This window comes from Chionomys nivalis, chromosome 22 (genome assembly GCF_950005125.1).
Source record: "Chionomys nivalis chromosome 22, mChiNiv1.1, whole genome shotgun sequence".
NCBI lineage: Eukaryota > Metazoa > Chordata > Mammalia > Rodentia > Cricetidae > Chionomys > Chionomys nivalis.
This window is the reverse complement of record NC_080107.1, coordinates 16878212-16904121: the sequence shown is the minus strand read 5'-3', so window position 1 is coordinate 16904121 and position 25910 is coordinate 16878212. Positions and strand designations below refer to the sequence as shown.

Genomic DNA, 25910 nt, shown 5'->3' with positions numbered 1-25910 from the left:
AAGAAGGGCTTCTTCAAGTAGAACCTGTGATCCGGATGTGGGATGCAAATAATCAAATGCTTCTCTGGAGTGATTTTTTTTTCAAAGAATAAGACAAAGTTGTTGGAATATACACTATGAAATAAAATTCATAAAAACCCGAAAAAGCAGTAGAAAATAGAAAATGATTAAAAGGGTCTCTATAAAAATGATATGACAGGCCGGGCGGTGGTGGCGCACGCCTTTAATCCCAGCACTTGGGAGGCAGAGGCAGGCGGATCTCTGTGAGTTCGAGACCAGCCTGGTCTACAAGAGCTAGTTCCAGGACAGACTCCAAAACCACAGAGAAACCCTGTCTCGAAAAAGAAAAAAAAAATGACAATCTTCTGTAGTAAGGAAGATTGTCCCTCAGAGATTGAAGTAATGGTACCTTCAAAGTTACATGTATTTTTGAAGCATGTTTACCACAGTAGACTGATCTTGACCCTGGTTGATAGAGGGCATTGAAACAGTTCCTTTTAAAAATCAATTAAGGGTTCATGAATCCAAGCTCTGGATCCAGGTTCCTACACTTTAGTTTCTCTCCTAGCAAATATAGATATAATAAGAACCTATAGTGTCAAATAGCATATATGCTAACTGACAGATATGATGCTGTTTTTTTATGCTTGACCCTATGATAAAAAATTAGTTTTTATTTTTTATTGAAAACATATTTTATACAGTGTATTCAGATTATGATTTCCTCTCCCCCAACTCCTCCCAGACACTCCCCACCTCTCCACACATCCAAATCCACACATATTCTTGCTCTCTCTCTCTCTCTCATTAGAAAACACACTGGTGTTGGAAAAAGAATGAAAGATAATAAACAAAAACAAATGAACAGAAAAAAAGTAGATTCAAAGAAAAGGCACAAAATCATTTGTAAATGCAGAAAGACAACTTTGCCATACAGAAACCCCATAAAGATAAAATCGAAAAGCATCAAATAAGCAAAAGAATTGTAGGGAGAAAAAACACACAGTCAAAGAATTAGGAACAAACAAAAAACTAAAATAAAACAAAAAACAACAAACAAGCTCCAAATCCATTGAGTTCATTTTGTGTTGGCCATCTTCATCTCCTGTTAGGCATGTGACCCTTTGAGTGTGGTTTGTATACCCACTGAGACTCCATTAGAGAAAACTAATTGAAAATAAATAAATAGATAGATAATAGATAGATAGATAGATAGATAGATAGATAGATAGATAGAAACATACATACATAGATTATTAGACTGTATTTATTATCTTTATTTTTTTCCTCTGTTTATTAAGTCGGTCATTTTTCTCACCCCTGAAATCAGGACAGTCTTCTAAAGTCACGGTGCACCATGAGAAAACTAAACACTTTCAAACAAGTTTATCATACTTATGATATTTGCCCATGATCAATTTGCAATAAATCTTCAGCTAGCCAATAATCCTCAGTTGTGTCTGAGTGATAACACAACTACTGTTAGCTGTCATCATTTTGGGAACTATAAATGATTGAAAAGCAAACTCTGAGTGTGTGCTGCTGCATAAACAACCCCGAAACCACAGTACTCATCCCTCGGTATGCTTGGGGTGGTCAGTTAGATCACAGGCTTCACTGACTGAAGTTCTGTTTTGGTCTAATGTTGGTTTCAGAAGATTGGAAAACACCCAGTGGTCAAAACCATCACCTCTTTGGGAATGTCTCTTTAACACAGACATGACTCAGGAGACTTAAATAAAATTCAAAGTTCTTGTTGAATGTCTATTACTGTATGAACAGTCTGTTGCATGAATTCTCTGTCATAATCCTGTTTGGAAAAGTTGGATCCATTATGCAGTGAATTGCATAGCAAACTGCGGAAGTTTTCGCAAAATATAGTGTTGTCCAAAAGGCAAGTATTCTCCTCTGAAGTCATGAAACACGGCTTTGTTTTGAAAGCACTGTGTCATTTATGTAAGAGGTCTGTGGCAGCTGCTCAAACTAAAAGCTTTAAAGATTTGGTCCTCAGTCAGTATTGGTCACCAAAAGACTGGCTCCAGAATTCCCCATAAACTTCTCCCCAATAACGGAGACATTGTGAAATGGAATGGCAGCCAACACCTGAATCATACCACCTCTCCCTCCAAGAACATCAGTGGTCTCTTCCAGGAGAGAGGAAAGACCCTGTATTTGCTTGGAAAGCTTGGATCATCCTCAGAGGAATAACTCAAATGAGAAGAATTAAGCAAAAAGTTTGAAATTAATTCATAAGCAACCTTGGAGCTAAGATTCTCGTGAAATGATTTTTTTTTTTTTTAATTCAGGGCCTTCAAGTGGTGAGCAAGCATTCTACCACCCAGCTCCACCCTAATCCTTTAGGAAAAGATATCTGTACTGAACATCTACACACTTGCAAGAAGACTGGGGTGACTCTTTTCTAGTCTGTGATCTGTTTCCTGATAACAAACTGCTAGGGTTGAAGAAAGAAAAAATAAGAGCAAGTTGAAAAAAAAATCCAAATTTCCACTTTTGTTTGATTAAAAATTAGATGCATAAACATTCAAAGAGATGACTGTTTTTTCCAATAATCTTTGCTTACACAGCCCCATTCAAAATATTCACTGAGACTTCAAAAAGTTAAAGTTCACCAATTTTGTTCATTAAGAGTTTCTCTAAAGCCTAAAATTCAATACTCATGATTTCATGAAACTAAAATGGTTCATAGCTTTAAGAAGCACCCTACAGAATGGAAAATTTTATTAATTGTAAACTGTTTGGCCTATAGTTCAGTTTTTGAAATGTTTGAGAATACCTATTTATCTGAAATATATCTTTGTATATCTAGAAAATCTGACTAATATGATTATGAACTTGTTTATTATAGATGATTGTGGTTTTGTAAATCTGTATTTCTTAATTATACATTATGTTTTTAATTGAGCTGAATAAACACAATATCTTTAAAAGAGTAGAAATATACATACAATATAACAAAATTAGCCTTAATCTTGTATCAATAAACTAAAATCCATGTAAAATATTTTGAATTAACAATTTTTTTGGATTAAAATAGATTCAGTAATCTTTTTTCATCATTTCTGTATCATATCTGCTTTTCTTCTTTAGAAAAGGATTGGCTAAGACCAATAACAATTTGTAACCAACTCCCTTTAAATGATAACAAACATTCATAAACAATATTTTGGGAATTTGGATGTAATTTTCTATATTTCTTCCTGTTGATTACACAGTTTTCTAGGTTAATTCCTTTTGGTTGGTAGACAGGTACCTTTGAGGAACCCTGAGGGAATTTAGAATTATGGTTAAATCTTGTCTGTAGTAGCCTGTGTGGCTGCATCATCTTAGCTAGTTGTCTTAAAGCTGTTCTAGATGTTGGATCACCTGGGCAATTGCGCCCATCAGAGATTTCTCAGGTGGTCTTCCTTTATCAAATCATATTAACCTGGAAGGAATTCATAGCTTCTCATCTTCTATGGAAACAAAAGCAGAACCTCTTTTCCAAAGCAATATATCCTTAGACCCAAATTGTTTGGGGAGGCTGATTATTCATTTCTCAGTTGCCTACACTCCCAAAATAACCACACATAAATCTGTATTAATTGCAATACTGTTTGGCCAATAGCTTAAGTGTATTTCTGCCTCTTATATCTTAAATTAACCCATTTCTATTAATTTGAATATTGCCACATGGCTGTGGCTTACCGGCAAGATTCTGGTGCATTTGTCTCCTGCAGGCGGCTACATGGCTTCTCACTGACTCTGCCTACTCTCTCTGTGTATCTTTTCCAGCCTGGCTATATTCTGTTAAGCCATTGGCCAAAAGAAGCTTCTTTATTCATTAACCAATAAAAGCAACACATATACAGAAGGATTTCCCACAACAACAAATTTCAAAGATATCGTTAAAATATATATAGATTGGTTTAGCTTAACAGTTCCCACAATCAAATGTCTCTCAGCAGTCAGCTCATCAACAGTCAAAAAAAACCCATAATAATATACATAATTCAGATTTATGTGGCTTATTATATATATATTATAATATATATATTATATATATATATAGTATATCACATATACATAATCTTGGGAGTGAGAGAAGAAAGGGTAAAAACAGTCACTCCCAAGATTATGTATATGTGAAACACACTGTGGTTCATTTAGAGACCTTTTTTTTCTGAATCTGTCATTATTGTGCATTTCTAACCCTTTTTTGTCTGTATGAGTAAAGTAGCTGGTGCTTGCAACTCAAGTTCAAAGGCAGCAGCTGAGAGACATTATACTGTAGCCTGTATAAGAGACTGCAGGAACCTGACATGCAGCTTAGTTTGAGCCTGCAGGCCCTAGCTAGGGGACACATTATTTGTATCATGGCCTGTATGAGAGACATGAACTATTGTATAAATAGAATCACCCTTTTGTAAAACTTTTTTAGGTCTTATGTGGATCCACACCCCATGTTGGATGACATTTGTAATCAGGGGCAAGAACGGTTGGGTGCTGAGCTTTCTATACTGGATAACTACCAGCTTGGAGTTGCAAAAAGCACCAAGATTTCTTTTTGCAGTGGATATTTATTCTGGTTTTGTAACTTTGCTTGTTTGTGGTTTTATTTAATTTTAACATTAGTAGTAGTAGTAGCAGTATTAACTTTATTTCTCTGTGATTACATCACATGTTGTTTTCTTCAAGGTCATGGAACCAAATACCTATTGCTTCTGTTTATATGACACAATTTTCAAATTAGATTTAATTTTATAGAGAAACAAGTATGGCCCTAGGTTAATGTTTAAAGGATTAGCTGATATTTTCACATAATGCATTTTAATAAAGATTCAGATGGATTTACCTACGGGTAAACAATTCGGAAGTCTGCAGTGTTGCCCTGTAAAGCATTAAGCTCTCATTCAAGGAGCAGTCTATGGATCTCTCTACTCTCATAGAATATACAGTCTGGAGACTTTGCGCTGGAAATTAGGGTACAGTGTTCATATTTACAATTTCTGACTCACTGGCTGATTATTTTCTTTTTGCCCTCTCATTTTGTGCTCTGATAGAATAACACCAAAAATTAAATAAATACATAAAAAATAAAAATTTAGGAGGAATTCGTTCACCAGGGCACACAATGGTATTCTAACCATGACAAATTTGAGCAGTTCACACTCTGGATAATCAGGAGAAAAAACACATCACTGTTACTGTGCTACTATGTTTATTCAGGCCTTTTTAAGGAAAGAATCCCTGCTATACTTGAAATAGGATGAAAATGTCTATGAGATTCTACTGCATCCTGATTCAGCTAAGGCCACCAGGACTCTTGAGTTTGCTGAGTAAAGAATGCTAGCCCTCTGAAATTCCAACTGAAGGTAAGGAAAGTATGGCCAACAAAAGGGGTGGTGAGGAAAAACTCTATCATAATTTGGGTTTGGAGTCTTCCAGAATAAGTTGGTAGTCATATGAAAATGTTATCTAGAGGTTTATCTTATTTCTTGGATTTTATTTTTGTAAAGATACATCTTGGAAGTTGTAATTTTAAATGCTATTTTCCTGATGGAAAATATTTCTAAATTTTATATATTTTCTGTGTCAGCCAGCAAGATGGAATTTCAAATAGTTGCCTCCATGGAATTATGCCTGTTTTTTTATATATACCTAATAATAATGTCTATAAGTAAAACATTACCATGTTAGCTTACTGAATGATATAACTTACTAACAAAATGAATACCACAGTTTAGTACAAAATCTGGGTCCTACAAAGAAAATAATACCATGATTTGTGATTGGAGTCTTCCAGAATAAATTATTAGTTATGTAAAAATATTTTGGAGGGTTTTTAATTTGCAACAGTAAAATGTTTTAGACCCCCAAATAATTTACCACAGATATTATTTTTTTAAAACTTCCAAGCATTTCCACAGAAATGAGACATGAATGATTGAACACTACATTAAGCAAAGCCCCATTGTTGACTCGTGGGAATGACAGAGGCCTCATGGACTTCACTGGCTCAGTGTCAGTGTTACAGGCATTTGCTTAAGGATTATGTTGCAAATTAATGTCAATATACCATTTTAAAGATGAAAATAGAGCTTTCTAAAGCATCTCAGTTTATGTGGATTCATATGCTGCACCACTGAGACTACTGCAGGCAAACCCAAATATCAAAGTAACACAAGAGAAGTTATTTTCCCACACGAATCCTTCATCAACATGAGTTGTCTATTAACATATCATTCACTTTATTGCTACTCATTTCTATCATCAAAATAATCATGACTTCAGGCCTTTGGGCTTCCTAATATCTTCATACATCATGTTTACTTACTCATATAGAGACAACGCAGATTACTCTTTGTTAATTTAATTTAATTGATTTATTTATTTTACATCCCAAGCACTTCTTCCCCTCCCTCCTCTCCTCCCACACAATGCTTGACTTTTACTATATTGTTTACAAATATTCCTGCTAAATATTAAGCTTGCTTAGATTTATTGACAGAAACTGGACTTTGGAAATAGGCCACTGCAATCAAATCTTGCTTTTGTCACATAATTGCTGGCTCCATGTCCTAGTCCATATAATGGGAATAGTGAAAAACAATGGTCATACCTGCTTATCAGCCTGTTGTAAGGAGTTAGCTATCACTCCACAGTATCCAGCACATTCAGTTGCTCTCACCTGACACATGAGAAACCAGACTTCCTGGAGTGTTGATTCTTCAGAAGCCCAAGTACAGTGGTTTATTAGTGGCCTTCCTTTCCCTCCTTGAATTGTAGTTTCTCTATTTACAGCAAAACGATAGAAATGCTGGAAATAACAAAGGCTGGCTTTGACAGCTCATTATGGACCCCACAATGAACTATTTCTGAACATTACCTCAGCGCTCTTCACAGTGATCCCAGACTCAGCACCAGTCTTTAGAGGAAGCAACAGATGCTTAGAGAAACTAAATAACATGCCAAGAGTCAGCTAGTGAACAGTCAAAATATTTTAGAGAAAGAGCTCATGTACCTAAGTGCTGTCAATGGCTGGCCTTGGGTCATGGAATTAGAAGAGACATCTTAAAATATTTTTATATTTATCTTCATTTTATGTACGAAAACATATTTACTTGATAACAGGTTATTGAAATACATTAACAAATTGTAAAGATAATAGTATTTCCTCCTCATACTGACTATGGCGAGCTGCTCACTAAAGTAAAAGACTCGTCTTTGAATTTTTGGGCTAATTCACAAAGCAGTTCTCTTCTAGCCTAACCATGAACATAGGGAGACTGGAGAGATAGCTCAGTGGTTAAGGTGCTCTTGCAGAGGACCCAAGTTCAATTCATTGCACTTATATAGTAACTCACAGATGCTTGCAACTCCAGGTCCAGGACATCTGATATCTTCTGGCCTTTGTAGGCACCAGACACATGCATGGAACACAGACATACTTGCAGGCAAAACACTCATGCACATAAAACAAATATGGATAGAATGTTTTAGTCCCTAAACACCACCCGCTTTTTCTTAGCAGAAAAAAAACAAAACAAAACAAAACACGGGGCTGGAGAGACAGCTCAGCTGTTAAAGGCTACAACACAACCAAAAATTATAAGAAATGTAACATGTACACAGTTTTTTTTTTTTTGAAGTGCAAGCAAAAACCGAGTTTTCAGTTGGATCAGACAGACTGTGCTCTTGCCACTTGGGTCCCAAAGAAGAATACTCCCCATGGGTTTTCATGGTGATGAGCAATAGAAACGAGTGGCCAAATGGACACAGAAACCCAGCCTACTCTTCAGAGGAGGCAAGTTTGCCCCTTTTCCCACCACTTCTTATAACTTACAAGAACTAGAGAGGGGTGAAAACAATGTGTGACTGATCAGAGCCAGGCGGGGCTAATATTATTCTAGATCTTTCTAGGTCCTAAGTGATTTTACCAATGTTTTCCTGTTTCATCCTTCAAATCCAGCGTGAAACAGGTATGGATATTCTTACCTTCCATGTGAGGTCGATAAAGCTGAGAGCAGCTGTGAACTTCGGAAACTCACAAGGATGAACATCCGAGAGAAAGCACCATAGCTCTGACTTCCAGTCATCCACTCCTCTCTCCCCACAACACTCAAATACGTGTGTTCATCCTTCCCAAGTCCCAGAAGTGTAAGTCAGCGGACAAGCGCAGGAGAGCATTACATAAGACAGTATCCATGAACTGAACTGTAGAACAAACAGTGTTAGTAAACAAAGAGGCATCATTCTACTGGTATGCGAATTCTCTACTTCCTTACTTCTTCTGTGTCAGAACTCACTCTTTGAGGTTTATCTTTCAGCTTAAAATAGTTGGCCAACTTCTGGCATGATCTATGAAATGTAAGGTGAAATTTTATCTTATGACTCAGAATAAATGAATTCTGTTGATGAAAGCAAATCATAGATCTGGAAGATTATTATACCTGAAACCACATTCCACCAGAGACTTTTCCATTCCCCTCCCTTCATAAGGTCCCAGAAAGATGAGCAAAGACTGACACCTATAAAAGGGACTTGTTTCCCATTTCCCAGACAGATAGACTGAGGCACAGATATTTTAGGAAGATTCTGTTACCCCACAGCCTACCTTGGCGACAGCTGAGCTTTGCTTCTTGATTTGTCCTTAAGTAGAGCTTTAGGAGAGGTGGTTGATATCATACCTGCCTATGATATAACTATAAGGCTCTCATCATCTTTGACATTTCTGTAAATGTATTATTTTATATATCTGTCAACATGGAGATTAAAAGAAGAGAGTATGGGTTTGTATTGTTTCCAGAACTTCATGAAACTAAAGACATTGAGACAATGGGACATGCTACCGAAATGCATTATAAAGATTTTTTTTTTTATTTTTTTATTTTTTTTGCCAAGAGACTGAGCTGTCATTTGATCGCAATGCTTTGGGACAGCTGTGCCTAGGGGCAGGCCCGTGGACTCATTAGCCTCCTAGCTCTGCAGCTCAGTCCATCTCAATCCTCACCATGGTTTCAATCAGACCCAGCTGCCTCTCATTATACTCCGGTTGGTCTGGCGTGGCAGTGAGCTCTTGCAATTTTCTGTATAGCAGGGAGAAAGAAGAATCTCCAGCATGTGTCTATTGCTGTGCATGAGGCAGTGGGCATGGCAGTGCCTCCTTCCTGAAAATCGCAGCATACTATGATTGATCTGGGGCATTGAAAAAGTGCCATGTGCCAAATATAGATGATCCTTATTATTTCTCTTTGCATACAGATGAACACGCAGCTGAGGTGCTCTCCGGAGGCCTGGGAGTCAACTTACTCCAAGGAACGACTGCACTATTTTTGCTATTTTCTCATATTATTTCTCAAGGCTTGAGGGAATTTAAATGTGACTTACTTGGCAGTGACGAGTCGCTGTCCCTTCGGTACCTCTCAAATGAGATCCTTTACACCAGTCACCTCACCGCACTTTTAAATCTGGAGAGAGAAATCCTGTCCCTTACAGGGAACCCAGACTTTGAGAAAGAAGGTGCAACCTCTACCTTGAAATTGGCTTCTTAAGAATGTCATTATTAAAATCACAGTGCTCAAGTGAAACATCATCAGCATATAGATTTTCTGGAAAAGGAAAATGGTTTCCCTAAGTACCTTACATTTATGAATCTAGGACTTGAAGTTCTGAGAAGTATATCGAAGACCTTTGTGTCTCTGTGGAGAAATACCTGGTATGGACAACTCTGGGAAAGAAAGATTTGTTTGGTCTTACAGTTTCAGAGAATTCAGTCCATGTTTGCACAGCCCCATTCCTAAGGTCATTATGGCTGTGGGAGCACGGATCCCAGGTGTCACCTCACTTGATGGTTGTCAAAAAGTGGAAAGAAGAGAACCAGCACTTAGACTTTGTCTTTCCTTTTCTGCGCTTTTCTGGCCCATGGATGGTACCACCCACATTCAGAAATGGTCTTAATTGGACAGTTTCCCTTCTGAAAATAACTTCAAAGATACATATAGACAAGATGCCTCATGGATATCATAAGTGGGTCTAAGTCTGCCCAAGCCGACAATGAAAATTTACTGTCATATTAAGTAACTCAGATGAGGTCTCCTGATAAATGGACTAAAAACTGGATCCCTGGAGTCCAAGTCATTCTACAGCTTCCATCTGTACAGAGCGTCACAGCTGCTTCAGTCATCAATCTAGGTATTTACGGATTTTTTTCAGTTTCTTACAATCAAGAATAAACCATGCTGCACACTGCTACAACTGGAAACCGAGTCTCCACATTCTTAGTATCTCTCTGGTAGATCACATCCTCTCAATTAATAATGAAACAGAATTTATCATCAAGAACACCATGCTGGGCAAGCACTCTTGGAATAAGTTCCATTTTGCTTCTCATTTTTAAATGACCATTTAAAGTTTTAAGAAAGCATCCCTTCATTTCATTTCCATTCATTGCTTCAGGCAATATTCTCTGCGAGGCTCCAGGGACCTTTGTCTTGAAAACAAGCAGTTCTGGGAAGAAATGAAAAGACCAGCTGCTAGTGTTTGTTGAAGACGGGCTTCGTTGTTGCGACAGAGGGCATCAACAGGCTGGTGGTTAGGAGGAGGAGACCTCCATCTCCGTAACCACCCTGCCTCATTCCACAGCACATACCACAATGACAGTCGCTCCATGTAGACCGTCTTGTCAGCCTCCTACAACTGAAATGATGTGGAAAGTCTGCATAGATATTAGCCAGATAAAGACCAACTTCAAACTGCTGTACCTCAGCTCACACTGCACTTTGTAGATACTGTTTTCTCTTCAACTGGCAGTGGTTGTTTGTATGTGTTGGTGTGTGAGTTAAGTATACCAGAGTCAGTTTTCAACAATTCAGAATACTGTTAGCACTTTTAGTGGTGAAACATATTTAATTAAATATGGGCATTAATTTTAAGGTAAATACTATCACAGATATTTTAGGTAACATGTACAATATAAGCATACTTTAATTGTTTTGCTTTGTTGTTTGTTTGTTTTGTGACATGGTCTATCTATTAACCCAAACTGACTTTGAACTCAATACTATTGTGTCAGCCTTCTGAGTTCTAAGATTACAGATTTGTGCCAATTTTTATATACTACTGAAAAACACACAGAGAAAAGCATGAGACTCATTTTTTGTAATATTTGCTCGGCTACTAGAGCCTCAAAGTCTCCTGAAACATATGAACCTCTAAACACACTCGGCATTCTGGTAGGCAGTCAACTGTCCAAGACATTGGAAGTGTAAATTTTTAAAATTCATTTTGAAATAAATACAGACTTTCCCCACAGACAGTTCATTTAGACAATAATTTGTAAGGAAAAACTCAGTCTTAGAAGCTAGTTTCATCAGTCTGATCAATTACCAGCAGAGTAAGATATTCCAAAAGGCATTTCCATCTTGAGGGGAACCAACAGGTACTTAACTGGACTTAAGGCCCACTCAGCAGGAGGAACTTCATGCCAAGCACTGTAGATTTAAGCAACAACCTGTGTCTAGTAATGCCAGGGAACCCAGAGGAGAACCAACTATGACCATTTTCCTAAACCAGTATAGGGCAGTGTCTAAATAAATACTGAACCTACTAACCACAGATTCGTGCGTATCTCTCCATCATCTACGAGACCGCCTTCTGCAGCAGATGGAGATCATCACAGCAAGCCGCAACTGGTCAAAATGAAGAGGCCAACTGATTGTGGGGTGTCCGGCTCCTGTTAATACATTTACAACACAACCTTACGGTGAAGATCCAAGGAACATTGATTGTGACGTTGTGGAAGAGGAGGAGGAAAGACTCTAAGAGACAGGGGACCAGGAGATCTGTTTTAAGATGGTCTCTTCTAAAAACCAAAACAGAACCCAAACTAAAAAGCATTAACAGCAAAGATATTTTGAGTGAGGAAGGAGCAAGTGGATCTGAGAAAAACGGGTCAGGCGATAGGATTAAAGGGCAAATATAATCAAGAGACTTTGTATTCAAAAATAAAACATTATGTAAAAGGGGAAATCAATTTGGACACTAAAAGCAATATTGATGCTACTCCTCTTGGCAATATCACAGGCATTCTTTGAAAGGAAACATCATACTCACCCCATTAACTAGAAGACTCCCAAGACTGGCCAGGTCAGCCAAGCAGGTGCGGCCCAGGACTGCTATAATTATGTAGAGAAGTGTGAAGGTTTTCCATGGCATGGTACTCGACTGCACTAAAAATAGACAGCCCTGAAATATACTGCAGTTGAAGGACATGATAAAAATAGGAAATAAACTTGAAAAATCATTGTATAATAGAGTTCTGGCATTAACTTCACCCAAACTCATTAATAAGATTGGTTATTTTTATTGCATGAAAGAAATAGGCTACCTTTTTACATATTCAAGACAAGTGTTGGTTAAAGAAGTGTATTGAGAGTTGAAGAATGTTTGATATTAAAAACATTGATGGTTTACATTCTAATTTTGAATAGTCTCAATTTTTAAGCTGACATGTCTTATATATTTTAATGGTATTGCACACACGCACACACACACACACTAAACATCTTGAGGTATATATGGCAACTAGATACATGTAATTGACCTTTTAGAAGTATAATCCACTATTGGAAGTGTCATTAAAAATCATTGAAGTGTCACAGTTTAAGACATGTGCAATTCCTACTACACAAACAACTCAATAAGAGCTCAAGGAATTGAGATGAATCAGGTCACTTAGCTAAAGTTTAGCTCTTAAGATGACATCAAGTGACTTCCATACCACCATACCACCCTCATGGATTGTAAGTCTCACACTGATCCCAAGCTTCTGAGGTGGCGAATCTGCCCTGGATCTCACTCTTGACCTCATACTTGGTTCTCCCTTGTTTCCCACCCAGAATCCTACGACTCCCCAGCTCTACATCTCCTTCCTTCCCCTCATCTTGAGTCATCACTGCCAAAGCTTTTGGCCAGAATTCTCACCGTTCAGACTTAGATTTGGGCAAATGATCTTTAATTTCTGCATGTCTGTTTTGTCTGTTTCTGGCCTATGATTTATCATTATGTTACAAAAGCAAAAAGAAAACCAAACAAAACACTATAGAGGGCTATGTAGTAAAAAGATTTTAAATTTGGTAGCCTGGAAGTCTGGACTTTCTAAGCTAGCTTCAAAATTTTAGCTGAAACAGACTAATTATGTACATACTTTTAAACTAATTGATTTGCTAGTGATTCCCCCCTGAATTCAGTATCCAGTTTCTAAAAAAGAATAACATATCACCTACCTGGAACAATTTTCCTTCTCTTCCAGGGAAAACAAGTCTATCATTCTGCAAAATTGGTGTTTATCATTACTTACTTGAAAAATTTAGTTTTTTTTCAAGCAAAAAATAAATAAGACTTTTGTATAGAATAGGTTCTTTTCACACACACACACACTTTTTTTCTTACTTTAAAAGGTTTTAACATTGCTTACCCAAGCATATCTGTGTTGTTGACTATGGCAATCAGATAATTTGCTCGTTTGGATAACGTTATATTTGAGAAATGTGCCACAATATTCAAATACTCATTTTCTTGTCAATTGGCATTTGATTTGTTTCTTTTCCTGTGTGTGTGTGTGTGTGTGTGTGTGTGTATGTATGTTTTAAGTATTACAAAGTTTCTAAAGGACACTTGAACAACTCTTAAAAAGGTGAGCATGCTGGGTTTTCAGTATCAACAATGGTCCTGTAAGGACAAGGTGAAAAGTGTCAATTCAGTGACACAGCTATTATAGGACAAGGAAACAGGCAAGGACTAGCAAGGGCGAAGAGAAAAAAAAAATCCTTAGACTAAAGAGGCAAAGAGGGTTTAAAGAGATTAAAGGAATCTCAAAAGGCCAGCTGCTGCCAGAGAAAGGCAGACTCAACAGAGCTCCTGCTCTCAGTGAGGTAGCTGACATCCAGCAGGAGGGTTGACACACTGGGAACCCTGACCTGATCCTACCCTTCTCTCTAATGTCTTGCCAGGACTATGTAGGCTGGACAGGAAGCCCTTCATCAAGGGACCCCATTGAGAAGACTACAGATGTCTGTTTCTAAGAGTAGGATGTGGAGGATTGGAGACTGGCTCCAAAGAAGTAAACAGATACATGCAAATGTTAGCTATTCTTCAGGTTCATCTCATTTGCCAAAGTATTTATATCAGCTGAATCAGTGACCAACAGTTTTAGGAAATTAGAGTGATTCCTATCTTCCCTGACATTGACCTTCTCTTCTATTTACTAAATAGATAAATTAACTCTTCTAGAAAATCCATAGTCCCACACCATGAAGCTTAATTATGTGCTAAAGCTTATGTAGACAAAAAAAAAACTAATGAATAGTCAAGACATCTCTAATAGGGAAGGAGTGCCTTCTCCCCGCCACCCGCCCCACAAAATATGAAGGGTGCTGTCCAATTGACTGTCAACATTAGCTAGCACCCTAGTGCTTCAGTGAAAATTGTTTTGAGGGGATATCCAGCATACAGCAACTGGTCATTTTATTCTGATTCTTTTCTCCTTATACCAGCTACATTTGGCTTTTTAAGTGTATGTAGATCACATGAGACTAGAGAAAATTTAGCAAGTGATAGGACGTTGAGGTCAGGTTACCAGAGTTATGGATAAAATCTGTAAGTTAAGTTCATTGCACAAAATGGAGCTTGGAAATTGACTAAGAGCCTAATAGCTAGAGTAAGGAGGCAGAGTATTAATAATTAATAGAGTCATTCTACTGCTACACTATGATGGGTCTAGCACCAGCATCATCCTGGGTAAGCTGCCTGGCTGCTATGCATCTTATGTGTCAGCTGAATGACAACATCTGTATCACCGAGTAAATGGTGCACAAGAAACACTCGACACATTTTATTCAGCATCCTTCTCCATCAGATTGTGGAGTGCACATTTCTAGGACTGAACCACGACAACCTTCCAAAAGGTGCTTTCACCAAATCACCATTTGCTTTTCATGATGTATTCAGACCTGAGTAACACTGGGAGTTGCTAGAAAAGAAACAAATGACCACAACTTAAATCCCTCTCCACTTCCCTGTGTGTGATGCAGAAGTTGGGCTCAATAACTCATCCACTGACTTTATTATGAATAATTTCAAATATAGTGAATAGTTCAAAATCATTTGGTCATAGCTCCATGCCACCATATAAATTTAATAATAGCCATATCATAACAATTCTGAGGATAATGGGGACACTAGCAGAATTTATGATTTGCTGTTGGCTCGTAGCTATCTACAATCTCCCGACAGAGTCACTCAAGTGTTCTCTTCATGGTGAATTCACGAGTGAACATTTCCCTACTCATGACGTGGAGATTCCTTTGATGGAGAGCTATCCAGTACCTCACAGGTTGAACTCTTACTCTGTAATGGAAGCTCGTGCCTTGCTTCTGCTTTCTTTAGTTGACCCCATAACTCTTGCTTCCTCTCTCTCTTCCCAGATTTCCAAAGAAATAATAATAGCGACAAAATTGGCAAAGTGAAACACAGGATGGCCAGTTAAAATGAAATTTCAGATAATAATTGCAAGACATGTGTCCCTGATACTACACAGAACTACTCATATTGGAGAATATTTATCAGATATGTAAATTGACATAAACGTCTTGTATGTTATTTGTCAACTTGTGAGTTTGAAGAGCCTTTGAAGAGACTGGAGAACAGACCGAATGCATCCATGAACACGGGTCCAGTCACCGGATCACGTTTAAAATGGTGCATTTCATCTACTACCACACCAAAGATCTTATGGCGCAGCTCAGTGTCATGCTGGGTGAGGCTCTCTGACGTCATTGGTCTGGGGTGGGCTGGAGCATGCCAGAGAGCCAGACTTAGCAGTCACTTCTGCTTTCTCCCTACCCTTGATCCTTCCATCAGAACCACTCCCAGATCTCTCAGGGCAGTACCTCAAGCATAGATCTAGTGACCAAAATATACCAACGTTCACGATGTCTCAGAGCAAGTACAATGTCGCCTCTGTCTTGGTATTAGGCACAAAACCAGATCCTTCCACAGGTATAATAATGGGTCTGGTATCCGTACAGAGAATGCCTGCCAAGTCATGGGCCAACTGTGTGCATGAACGGCAGGGAAATAATGGGGACCCGAGACATTAATAATAAAAATCTTATATCCATGTTGTAATTTTAAAACGTTGTAAAGAACCCATCAGGGTGAAATGTCTAGCGATTCAGCATTCAACACTGAGAATCTGAAAGTGCTTCTCTGTCATTTCTGTCTTCTGTTCTCGTTATCATCTTGAGGAAATGAGGGGGGGAAAGAATTTGTCACAGACTTCTCAGTTGAGAGGAAGTGATACAATTCTAGAGCAGCGTGGGCAAGACTTTTCAAAATCCCCAATTAACGATTCATAGACTGGCACATCTCCCATCCCATGCAACCTATAAAAGATTAAAACTACTTCTGTAGATTAAAACCTGCGGTGGAAGCAATCTTTGTTTTCAAACAACGGGTTCTAAAAATACAACATGGCAACACAGTTGATGGCTCCCACATTCTCACTGGCTTTCCTCATCCGGTTCCTTTAAGTGACCAACCACTAGCAGCATGAGAGGATATTTTATTTTTTTCTACGTGTTCAGCTATAATGCACAGAATCGCTTATCATAGTTTATACTTTCATTAACTGTTACTGTGAAACCCATCCTGTTCTACAACTTTTTTTTTCTGTATCTGCGCTAACCCAGGACTCTAGCTTGACTGAGGACTGTATATGATCTATGATGAATATATCCCAGCGTGGACCACTGATAAGGATACATACACGGCTGTCACATCTTACTGATGTCTCCTTTACATGTTAGATAATTTTGAGGGTATAAGCAAGGGACCTCTGATTTACAACATGTTTCCTAGCAAACGTCAGACATCACCCCATTGTTGCTCCTTATTTTGGATGTTTACTACTTTGGTTCTTACAGCCTTGCTGAGATGGTAACCTATGCATTTCCTGCTTACTGTCTACTATTTCTCTGACTAGTAATGAAAAAATTATTTGCCATGTTTGCTAGCCTTTTACATTTCCTTATCCTGCTAACAAATTAACCCCTTTACATACCTAAAACACATTGCTCCATGCACCTTATTTGCCTTCTTGGCACTTACATTTCACATCTTCAAAGTTGGAGATTCATCGTATCTTTTATAACAGCATCATATATTTTAAACAAGTTTTCACATGCTATGGTCTGAAAGCACCAATTACGTCCTAAGTTTTCAGATGTTACTTTGAAAGCCTTCAATCGGACACAAACACATGGATGATATAGTTTGAAGTAAAACCACACTTTTCCTCAAGTAGACAATTGTCCAAACATTAATTTTCAAAAGCCTGCTCTTTTCTCTACTGGTTTAAAATGATAGAACCTAATATCTGTGTAGAAGGTTCTCACTCTCAGGTGTCAAACAAGGAACAACAGCAGCAGGAACCAGCCTAAGTATTTTCTGTGATGGCATCAGAATATCAGGGCATCACTATTCCCGGGGAAGTCTGATAAATGCATGCTAATGGTTGAAAGAAACATGTCCATCAGCGCTGGAGAGATGGCTCAGCAGTTAAGAGAACTGGCTGCTCTTGCAGAGGACTTGGGTTCAAGTCCCAAAACCCACCTAGCAGCTCACAACTGTCTTCTTTTGGCCTCCACAGGCACTGTGCACGCACACGCACACACACACACACACACACACACACACACACAGGGTGCACAGGCAGACATGCAGGTGAAATACCCACACACATAAAATTTCAAAAAAAAAATGAATTTTCTTCATATAAGTTATTCAAATATGCTAGTTAACACAAACCACACTGGAAACAAGACTTCAAATATATAACTTGCTTTTATTAACTGGAAAAAGAATTCATATTTGTCCAAATAGCAGATACACCAGTATCTTTAGTAAGATTCAAAACAGTGTCAGGCTGTTTGAACAGTGTCTGGAATAAATGAGCAATTAAATTTTTAAGGAAATTCAGAACACCAACATGTTCTAGACTCTAGGATCACTATAAGCCAAGTACACAACAAGTATTGTTCCCCTTAACCAGTTTGGCTTTCAGGAAAATATATATTATTATTTAGACAATTAGCATCTGAGTTTCATAAATGACTAATACAGCATTTTATTTTAATTAAATCAACATTTTGTAAACTTCTAACTAGTCTTTAAAGTTTTGAATATGGACATAAACTAGCCCCTGTTCTCCCTATATACCAAATGGGAAATACCTGCCATAATATATCAACATTTTCATAGGAATATTTTAAGACTTCTGGCATTAGAAAATATGTAATATCTGTGCAACACCATCATAATTATATACAGAAAGCATCTTAGAATCTCCTTGTGTAATTTAACTACTAAAGGTTAAAGTGATATATTTAAAAAGTAATATTATTTCCTATAGATCTGGCACTCACTTGTAATTAAAGAATGCACAAAATAAGTCTCACATGAAGTGGTTCTTCAATAAAAATAACTGAATATTATTTATTTGATTTACTAGTTTTCGATATCTTTCAGCCAAAAAGGCTTTATTATAATTTATGTTTCCAATTACAGCCTAATGCTGAGGCAGTAAATGTTAGTCTGTGCTTGCCTGTTTCCCTGTCATATAATATGTCCATAAATCTCAATTTACACCTTTGTTTCATGGTACACAGTATGTCCATAAATAAAAGAAAAAAATCACTAAGCTGTGATTATTCAGGTGGGGAAAAAAAAACTCAAGTCATTTACACCTTGTTTAGTTTCTAAAGCAGCACTACTTAGTTATGACAAATAAGACCAAACATTATTATAAATTATAAATTCTAGCCATGTTTCTTTTGGCATTAAATCCATAACACAAATGCTTTTCCTTGAACAGATTTATATATTAATGTACATCTGAATATACATCTTCCGATATCCCTTGTACGCAGAAGGTTAGTCAGTTAAGTGTGTCACAGCAGGTAATGTTAGCGACTGTCCTGGGCATCAGAGGACACGGCATGGCTGAGTCCTGACTTGCCATTCACAGCTATTGTATTGGACGGAACAGTAACCTAGGAGGAAAAAACACATTTTGTTCCCGTCAGTTTTTATAAAATGGGACAGCTGTCTAAGTTTTAACAATCATCACATTGTAACTTCTGCTTAACTGAAAACGTTAGCATTCAGTATTTATCACTCAATGATTTACAAATAATTAAGAATAAATGCTCACTCACTCGTGAAACGGAAAATGAGAGACTCGCTATTTTCACAACAAACAAGTTAAATAACCCATCAACATATCTTAGTCTTTATAAAATTACCAAGCCAACAGAAAAGACAAGAGCAAAAACAGACTGCAGGCCAAGCTGTCACAGTGCAGTTTTAGCTAGATGAATCCTGGCTTCTCAAAAGTGCTTTGAAAAAAAAATGAGAGAAAAAAAAAATGGATTTTGCAAAATTTTACAAGTTTGTACTAATACCAGAAAGTAGTTTGAAATCCTTCTCTTACCAATTCTCTATATATTTAAAACAAAAGCATCTGCCATCAAAACTTGGTCTTTAAGAATTCTTTCATGGTAAGGGCTACAGCCAACTGTTAAGCCTGTGACCATTAGACCTAGAAAAAGGAATGACGGAAGGGCTTTACAGGAAGCTTCAATCAACCTTCAAAACTCAATGCCTGAGTGTTCTATTTGCAAAGCACTGGAGAAAAGAAAAGAAAAGAGAAAAGAAAAACAATCATTCAAGACAGTCAAGCAGGATGGTATATACAGCCATCCCAGCACTTGGGACGCTGGGATGGTATGGGAAGTCCTTCTGTATATGTGTTGCTTTTAATGGTTAATAAAAAAAAGAAGCTGCTTTTGGCCAATGGCTTAACAGAATACAGTCGGGCTGAAAAAGATATAGAGAGAATAGGCAGAGTTAGGGAGAAGCCATGTAGCCGCCAGAGGAGAAGACACAAGCTGCCAGCCGGAACCTTGCCAGTAGGCCACAAGCCTCGTAGTAAACTATAAAATAATAGAAATGGGTTAAGATGTAAGAGTGAGCTAGAAATATGCATAAGCTAATAGGTCAAGCAGTGTTGTAAATAATACAGTTTCTTTGTGACTATTTCGGGTCTGAGTAGTTGGGAACAAACAAACAGCCTTCCTACTACACTGAGGCAGAAGAGCTCCAGGCCAGAATGGGATTGAGAATGAGACCCTTCCTCCCTCCCCACAAAAAACAAGTTTTTGAAATGCCTTGGAATTCTAAGGTCTTTTTAAAAAGACTTAGAGAATGTAAAAAAAAAAAAAAATGGATCATGACTAGTAAATATACATGTCACATGTAAAATACAATAAAATATTATAAGAAAACAATCTCTACATTGCAATTTGAGCAGCAAGGATTTACAAACAATTGCTATCTTTGAGTAAGAACTGACAGCCGGTTGTGGTGGCGCACGCCGGTAGGATTTGCTGAAGGAGGCAGAGGTAGGAGGATCACAAGTTCGAGGCCAGCCTGGGCTACACATTTCCCAGCTGGTATCTTGGGCAATTGAGGAGAGGGAACCTGAAATGACCCTATCCTATACTGATGAATATCTTACATATCACCTTAGAACCTTCATCTGGAGATGGACTGAGATAGAGACAGAGACTCAATTTGGAGCAACGGTCTGAGCTCTTAAGGTCCAAATGAGAAGCAGAAGGAGGGAGAACATGAGCAAGGAAGTCAGGACCACCCACTGTGACAGTGGAACTGATCTATTGGGAGCCCACCAAGGCCAGTTGGACTGGAACTGAATAAGCATGGTTTGAAACTGGACTCTTTGAACATGGCGGACAATGAAGGCTGATGAGAAGCCAAGGACAATGGCACTAGGTTTTGATCCTAATACATGAACTGGCTTCGTGGGAGCTTAGCCTGTTTGGACGCTCACCTTCCTGGACCTAGATAGAAGTGGGAGGATCGCGGTCTTCCCACAGGGCAGGGAATTTGGACTGCTCTTCAGTATCAAGAGGGAGGGGGAATGGAGTGGGGGGAGGAGAAGAGGAGTGGGGATAGGGGGAGGGGAGTGGGAGAGGGGGCAATATGTGGGAGGAGGGGGAGGGAAATGGGAAACGGGGAGCAGGTGGAAATTTTAATTTAAAAAGAATAAAAATAAATAAATAATAAAAAAGAACTGACAGAGGAATGGCCACAGATCCTGTGAATAGAGCAAAGGAGACAAAGAATATGTTTTTGCTTGCACTTTGGTTCCTGCTTCGCACTAAATGAAGATTTGCTTCTCTGTGGTAATGAATTTCCTGGAAGGCTTAATCAACTAAGATAAAACCACACACCTGAAATGACAACTAAGGACAGCTGCCACAAAGCAAGGGTGCTCACCTAAGCCCACTTAGCTGTCTGGTCATGTGGGCTACTTTCCAGTATAAAAAGCCACAGTAATGACTTTTCACTGCCGAGTTTTAATCCTGAAGCTTTTCTGCGTGAGAAAATTGCCTTTGTAATTCATGCTATAATTACAGTTCTCAAAATCCTTCTGTAAAGAGGTTTGTTTTTCACTTACGTGTGTGTGTGTGTGTGTGTGTGTGTGTGTGTTGGGATGTTTGGGTATGGGATGCCTGTGTGTGCGTGTGGAGGCCAGGAGAAGCTATTGAATCCCCTGGAGCTGGAGTTATAAGCCTTTGTGAGCTGCAAGGCACAGGTGCTAAAAACTGAACTCTGGTCCTCTGGAAGAGCATCAAGAGCTCTTAAACCACTGATCCCCTTCGTAATTGTTTATAAGAAACAAATGTATTCACAAAACAATAGTGGAGGCTTTCAATATTCACCCGGTAAAATTTGTTCATTGGAACATCATAAACAGAACCCAGTTCAGTGTTCACCAATAAGCAGCCAATGCCACGGTGCCATTCTGTAGTCAGAAGGATTAATGCTGGAATATAGAAAGAACTGCACCTGCACCTCACAATGGACACCTGCAAACGGAGGATCCTAATCAAGAAACCATCACGTATGTCTACCATCTCTCTCACTCATGTCTACTCATATACTCAGTAGCCCTTGTTATCTATCTTTTAAAAGAACAACAAAGAAAACGCAGCTCAGCCCCAACTCCATACTGAATGTTCTGTTTTCAGTACTGATCATGCATGGGAAGACAGGGCTAGAGTCCTCTGCCTGAACTACAGAGTCAGGGCAGGGCAGGGCTGGATGTCATGAGCAGTGGAAATCCATTATTTGCATATCTCCCTGCATATCTTATGCTCTGTTATGTGAGCCTTTGGGACAGCACTTAATGGTGTAAATGTCGGAGAGAAAATAAAGTAGCAAAGTGAGCACGATTTCGTTAAAATGCTATTCATTTTGTATTTGTACTAAAACTTCAACAGCTTCAAAAAAAAGAACTACAAAAATTCACAATAAAAACAAAACTGGCAACCCATAAATGGTCTGGACAGCTCACAAATGACCTATAATGATTTTTTAAAATGTCCAAAAATTCCAGCCATCAGAACAACTAAAACTAATTTGAGATTCTCTTATACCCGTCAGAATAGCCACATTCAAGAAAAAAATGCTGCCAACAAATGACAGCAAATATGTGGGGAAAAATAAAAATAACCCTTATCCACTGTTGGAAGTGCAAATCAGTAAAGCCACTGTGGGATCAACATGCAGGCTTCACACAAAACGAAGAAGAGAAGAAAAGGAGGAGGAGGAGAAGGAGGAGAAGGAGAAGGAAGAAGAAGGAAGAAGGAAGAAGAAGAAGAAGAAGAAGAAGAAGAAGAAGAAGAAGAAGAAGAAGAAGAAGAAGAAGAAGAAGAAGAAGAAGAAGAAGAAGAGAAGGAAGAAGCAGGAAGGAAGCAGGAAGAAGAAGGAAGAAGGAAGAAGGAAGAAGGAAGAAGAAGAAGAAGAAGAAGAAGAAGAAGAAGAAGAAGAAGAAGAAGAAGAAGAAGAAGAAGAAGAGAAGAAGGAAGAAGCAGGAAGGAAGAAGAAGGAAGAAGAAGAAGGAAGAAGAAGAAGAAGAAGAAGAAGAAGAAGAAGAAGAAGAAGAAGAAGAAGAAGAAGAAGAAGAAGAAGAAGAAGAAGAAGAAGAAGAAGAAGAAGAAGCAGGAAGAAGCAGGAAGGAAGAAGGAGAAGAAGGAAGGAAGGAAGGAAGAAGAAGAAGAAGAAGAAGAAGAAGAAGAAGAAGAAGAAGAAGAAGAAGAAGAAGAAGAAGAAGAAGAAGAAGAAGAAGAAGAAGAAGAAGAAGAAGAAGAAGAAGAAGAAGAAACATATGCCCTAGCTATACTCTACCCCACCTGGGCACATTCTCAAGTGATCCCATATCCTACTTTAGGGACACCTGTCATGTTTATCACAGTCACAAGGAAATGAATCTGCCTAGATGTCCATCAACAGATGAGGAGACAATGAAAATGTGGTATAAATACACAAAGGAATTTCAGCAATAAAAATGGAATTATGAAATTTGTAGGGAAATGGCTAGAACTGGAAAATCCCCTATTAAGTAAAATACGAGAGGCACAAAGACAGACAAATGCCGTATGATCTCACATACACATGCACCAAGCTACTAACTGCTAACTATGCATTCTCAGGTACAGCAGCTAGGTTTCTGACCACTAACTATGCATATTCAGGTATAGTGGCTAGTTTTCTGACAACATGATACGAACTTGTGTTACTTGAGAAGAAACTTTAGTTGAGAAAATACTTCTTATGAATAATCACAAAATTTGAACTGTGGCTATGAAAAGCAATACTACCTATTTTTCACACAGAACACATTTAGAGAGAACTGTCAACCTGTCTGTGATCCTTTGTTTCAAATCAAGCAACAAAAAATAAGAATAAAAGGCAAGCAATTAAACAACACAAGTTAGTGCGCCTGTGAAAGACTTCCTGTTCCTTCCATATATCCATCCAGTCAAGGAGAAATTTTACATTCTGAGGCAATCTACAATATGAAGTATAAAACACAAATTTACTTTAGACTCAATTTTTCAAAGCTGTATTCTATTTATAACGATGTAATGGCCCGACTTTCAGCAATTTTTGAACAACACAAAGCACCAAAAGCAGCCAAAGTCCTTGTGTCAAAGTCAACCAACAATAACGGACGATTTAACTCCCTTCTCTATGAACAATTTGCTGATTCATGGGTAAATCTTCACACCGGACACAATTTTAAAATATTGTGCTAGGCTAAGTAAAGCTCTGTATGAAGACAAACTAGTCTCCATGGCTACCTCTTAAGTAAATGGGAGTAAGGTATAGGAAAAACCCAGAGAAGCATGAAAATATCACATTATGTTCACAGCCACAATCACACAATGAACGGAATGTCCTAATCAAGGTAGCTACTCCAATGAAGGCTCCCTGCTCTTCAGGAACCAGAGCCATGGCCAGGTTGGTACCTGGAACTAAACTGATCATTTTAAGTTCAAAGATACAGGTAACCATGGAGCCAGCTCCCCTTTCCATATTCAGATTGTATATGCTGTCAAAGCCACTGTTGAGTCCGTATGTGCTACAAGGCATGCCCAATGGTACAACAATGGAATGATGTTGTGGAGTAACCACCCACTTTCTGATTGGATTTAAAGCCTGCTCCATAAGGTGAATCCCATACCTGGACCAGTCCATGGAACCCCCAAATCTCTGGCTAGACAGGTCATAGGCGGCCCTAGGCGCAAACCTGCCACTATCATTCTGCTACATAGACGGTATTAAACCAACTCCTGATGATTATCATTATAGTCCTAGATTAGCGCATCTCTCGTGAGGATGAAAGAAGCTTCTTTTTTGCAGTAGATGGCAGGCAATTCATACAGACTCACGACTGGTCAAGAGGTATAAATGGAAGACAACCAGAATGCTCATCCAGAAAAGGGATATCTATATCACAACTCCTCTTCCTCCTCCCCAGTTCAGGGATCTTGGGTAAGATAAAGCTGACAGAATCAAAGAGTCAGAAGTAGTGGAAAAATACAAGGGAACTGTTTTCTGGACACATCGGGTTGCATGAGGCCCCACCTTCAGCTGAGGAGCCACTGACTACTGACATCTGCTGGCAATGGGAAAGTCAGTTTGAAGGGTGTGACTCCATGAGGGGTAAACCACACGTCTGTCATTAGCCAAACACCCAAGAGGACACGCACAACACAAACTGGACTTGGTGGGCTTAAAAAAAAAAAAAAAAAAAAAAAAAGGATGCAGAATTCAGTAAAGGATAAGAAGGGGATCTGGAAAGAATGGGGCAAGGAAATGAATGTAACCAAAATACCTCACGTCAAAGTCTCAAAGGCGCAAGGCAAAAGCTGTCTAGAAGACAATATGAAGCTGAGAGATGGCGGGCAGACAGACGAATGAAAGAGCAGGAGTGGTGGGGAACATGCTCAACATACAGTGTATAAATGCAAGAACTATCAAAGAACATTTAAAATAATGTCCCAGTAAGATGCTCTAGTCTTCAAAAACACTACTGTGTATTATTTTTAGAGTCAGAGTTATATTTATTTGGAACTTTCCAAAAGACACAACATGAGCACGGTTATATGTAAGCCTTAGTACACAAAAATAATTTTTAATAATAGATACTCTAGCTGAAACGCTGGTCACTGAGTTTAGAGACTGAGTATTACTAGCTCCTTTAACCACTTTCTGTGAACTAAAATAGATTATGTATGAAATGTTCATTAAAAAATCATAGGAGTTGGCACTCTACAGGCTCCAAGCTGTTAATAACTTCCGACTCAAGGAGATAAAGTTTTCTACTCAATAGAATCTGAAGTAATGAGTTTTAAATAGGATACAATTTCAGGCGCATCATTTAGGCCCCCTTTTCTGTTGGTTCAGATCCAGATCCTTCT

At 38.4% G+C, this 25910-nt stretch overlaps 1 protein-coding gene across 4 annotated transcripts in view; it reads right to left on the bottom strand.

The window, feature by feature from the left end:
* Positions 1–17898: 17898 nt before the first annotated feature.
* Cobll1 (cordon-bleu WH2 repeat protein like 1) overlaps positions 17899–25910 on the bottom strand; it is a 139716-nt gene continuing 131704 nt past the window's right edge. For all 4 annotated transcript variants that reach the window (XM_057755607.1, XM_057755609.1, XM_057755608.1 and 1 more), the window contains one exon: positions 17899–19109. In XM_057755607.1, the coding sequence (XP_057611590.1) occupies positions 19023–19109 (87 nt within the window). In that variant the 3' untranslated portion in view covers positions 17899–19022. The remainder of the gene's footprint in view (positions 19110–25910) is intronic.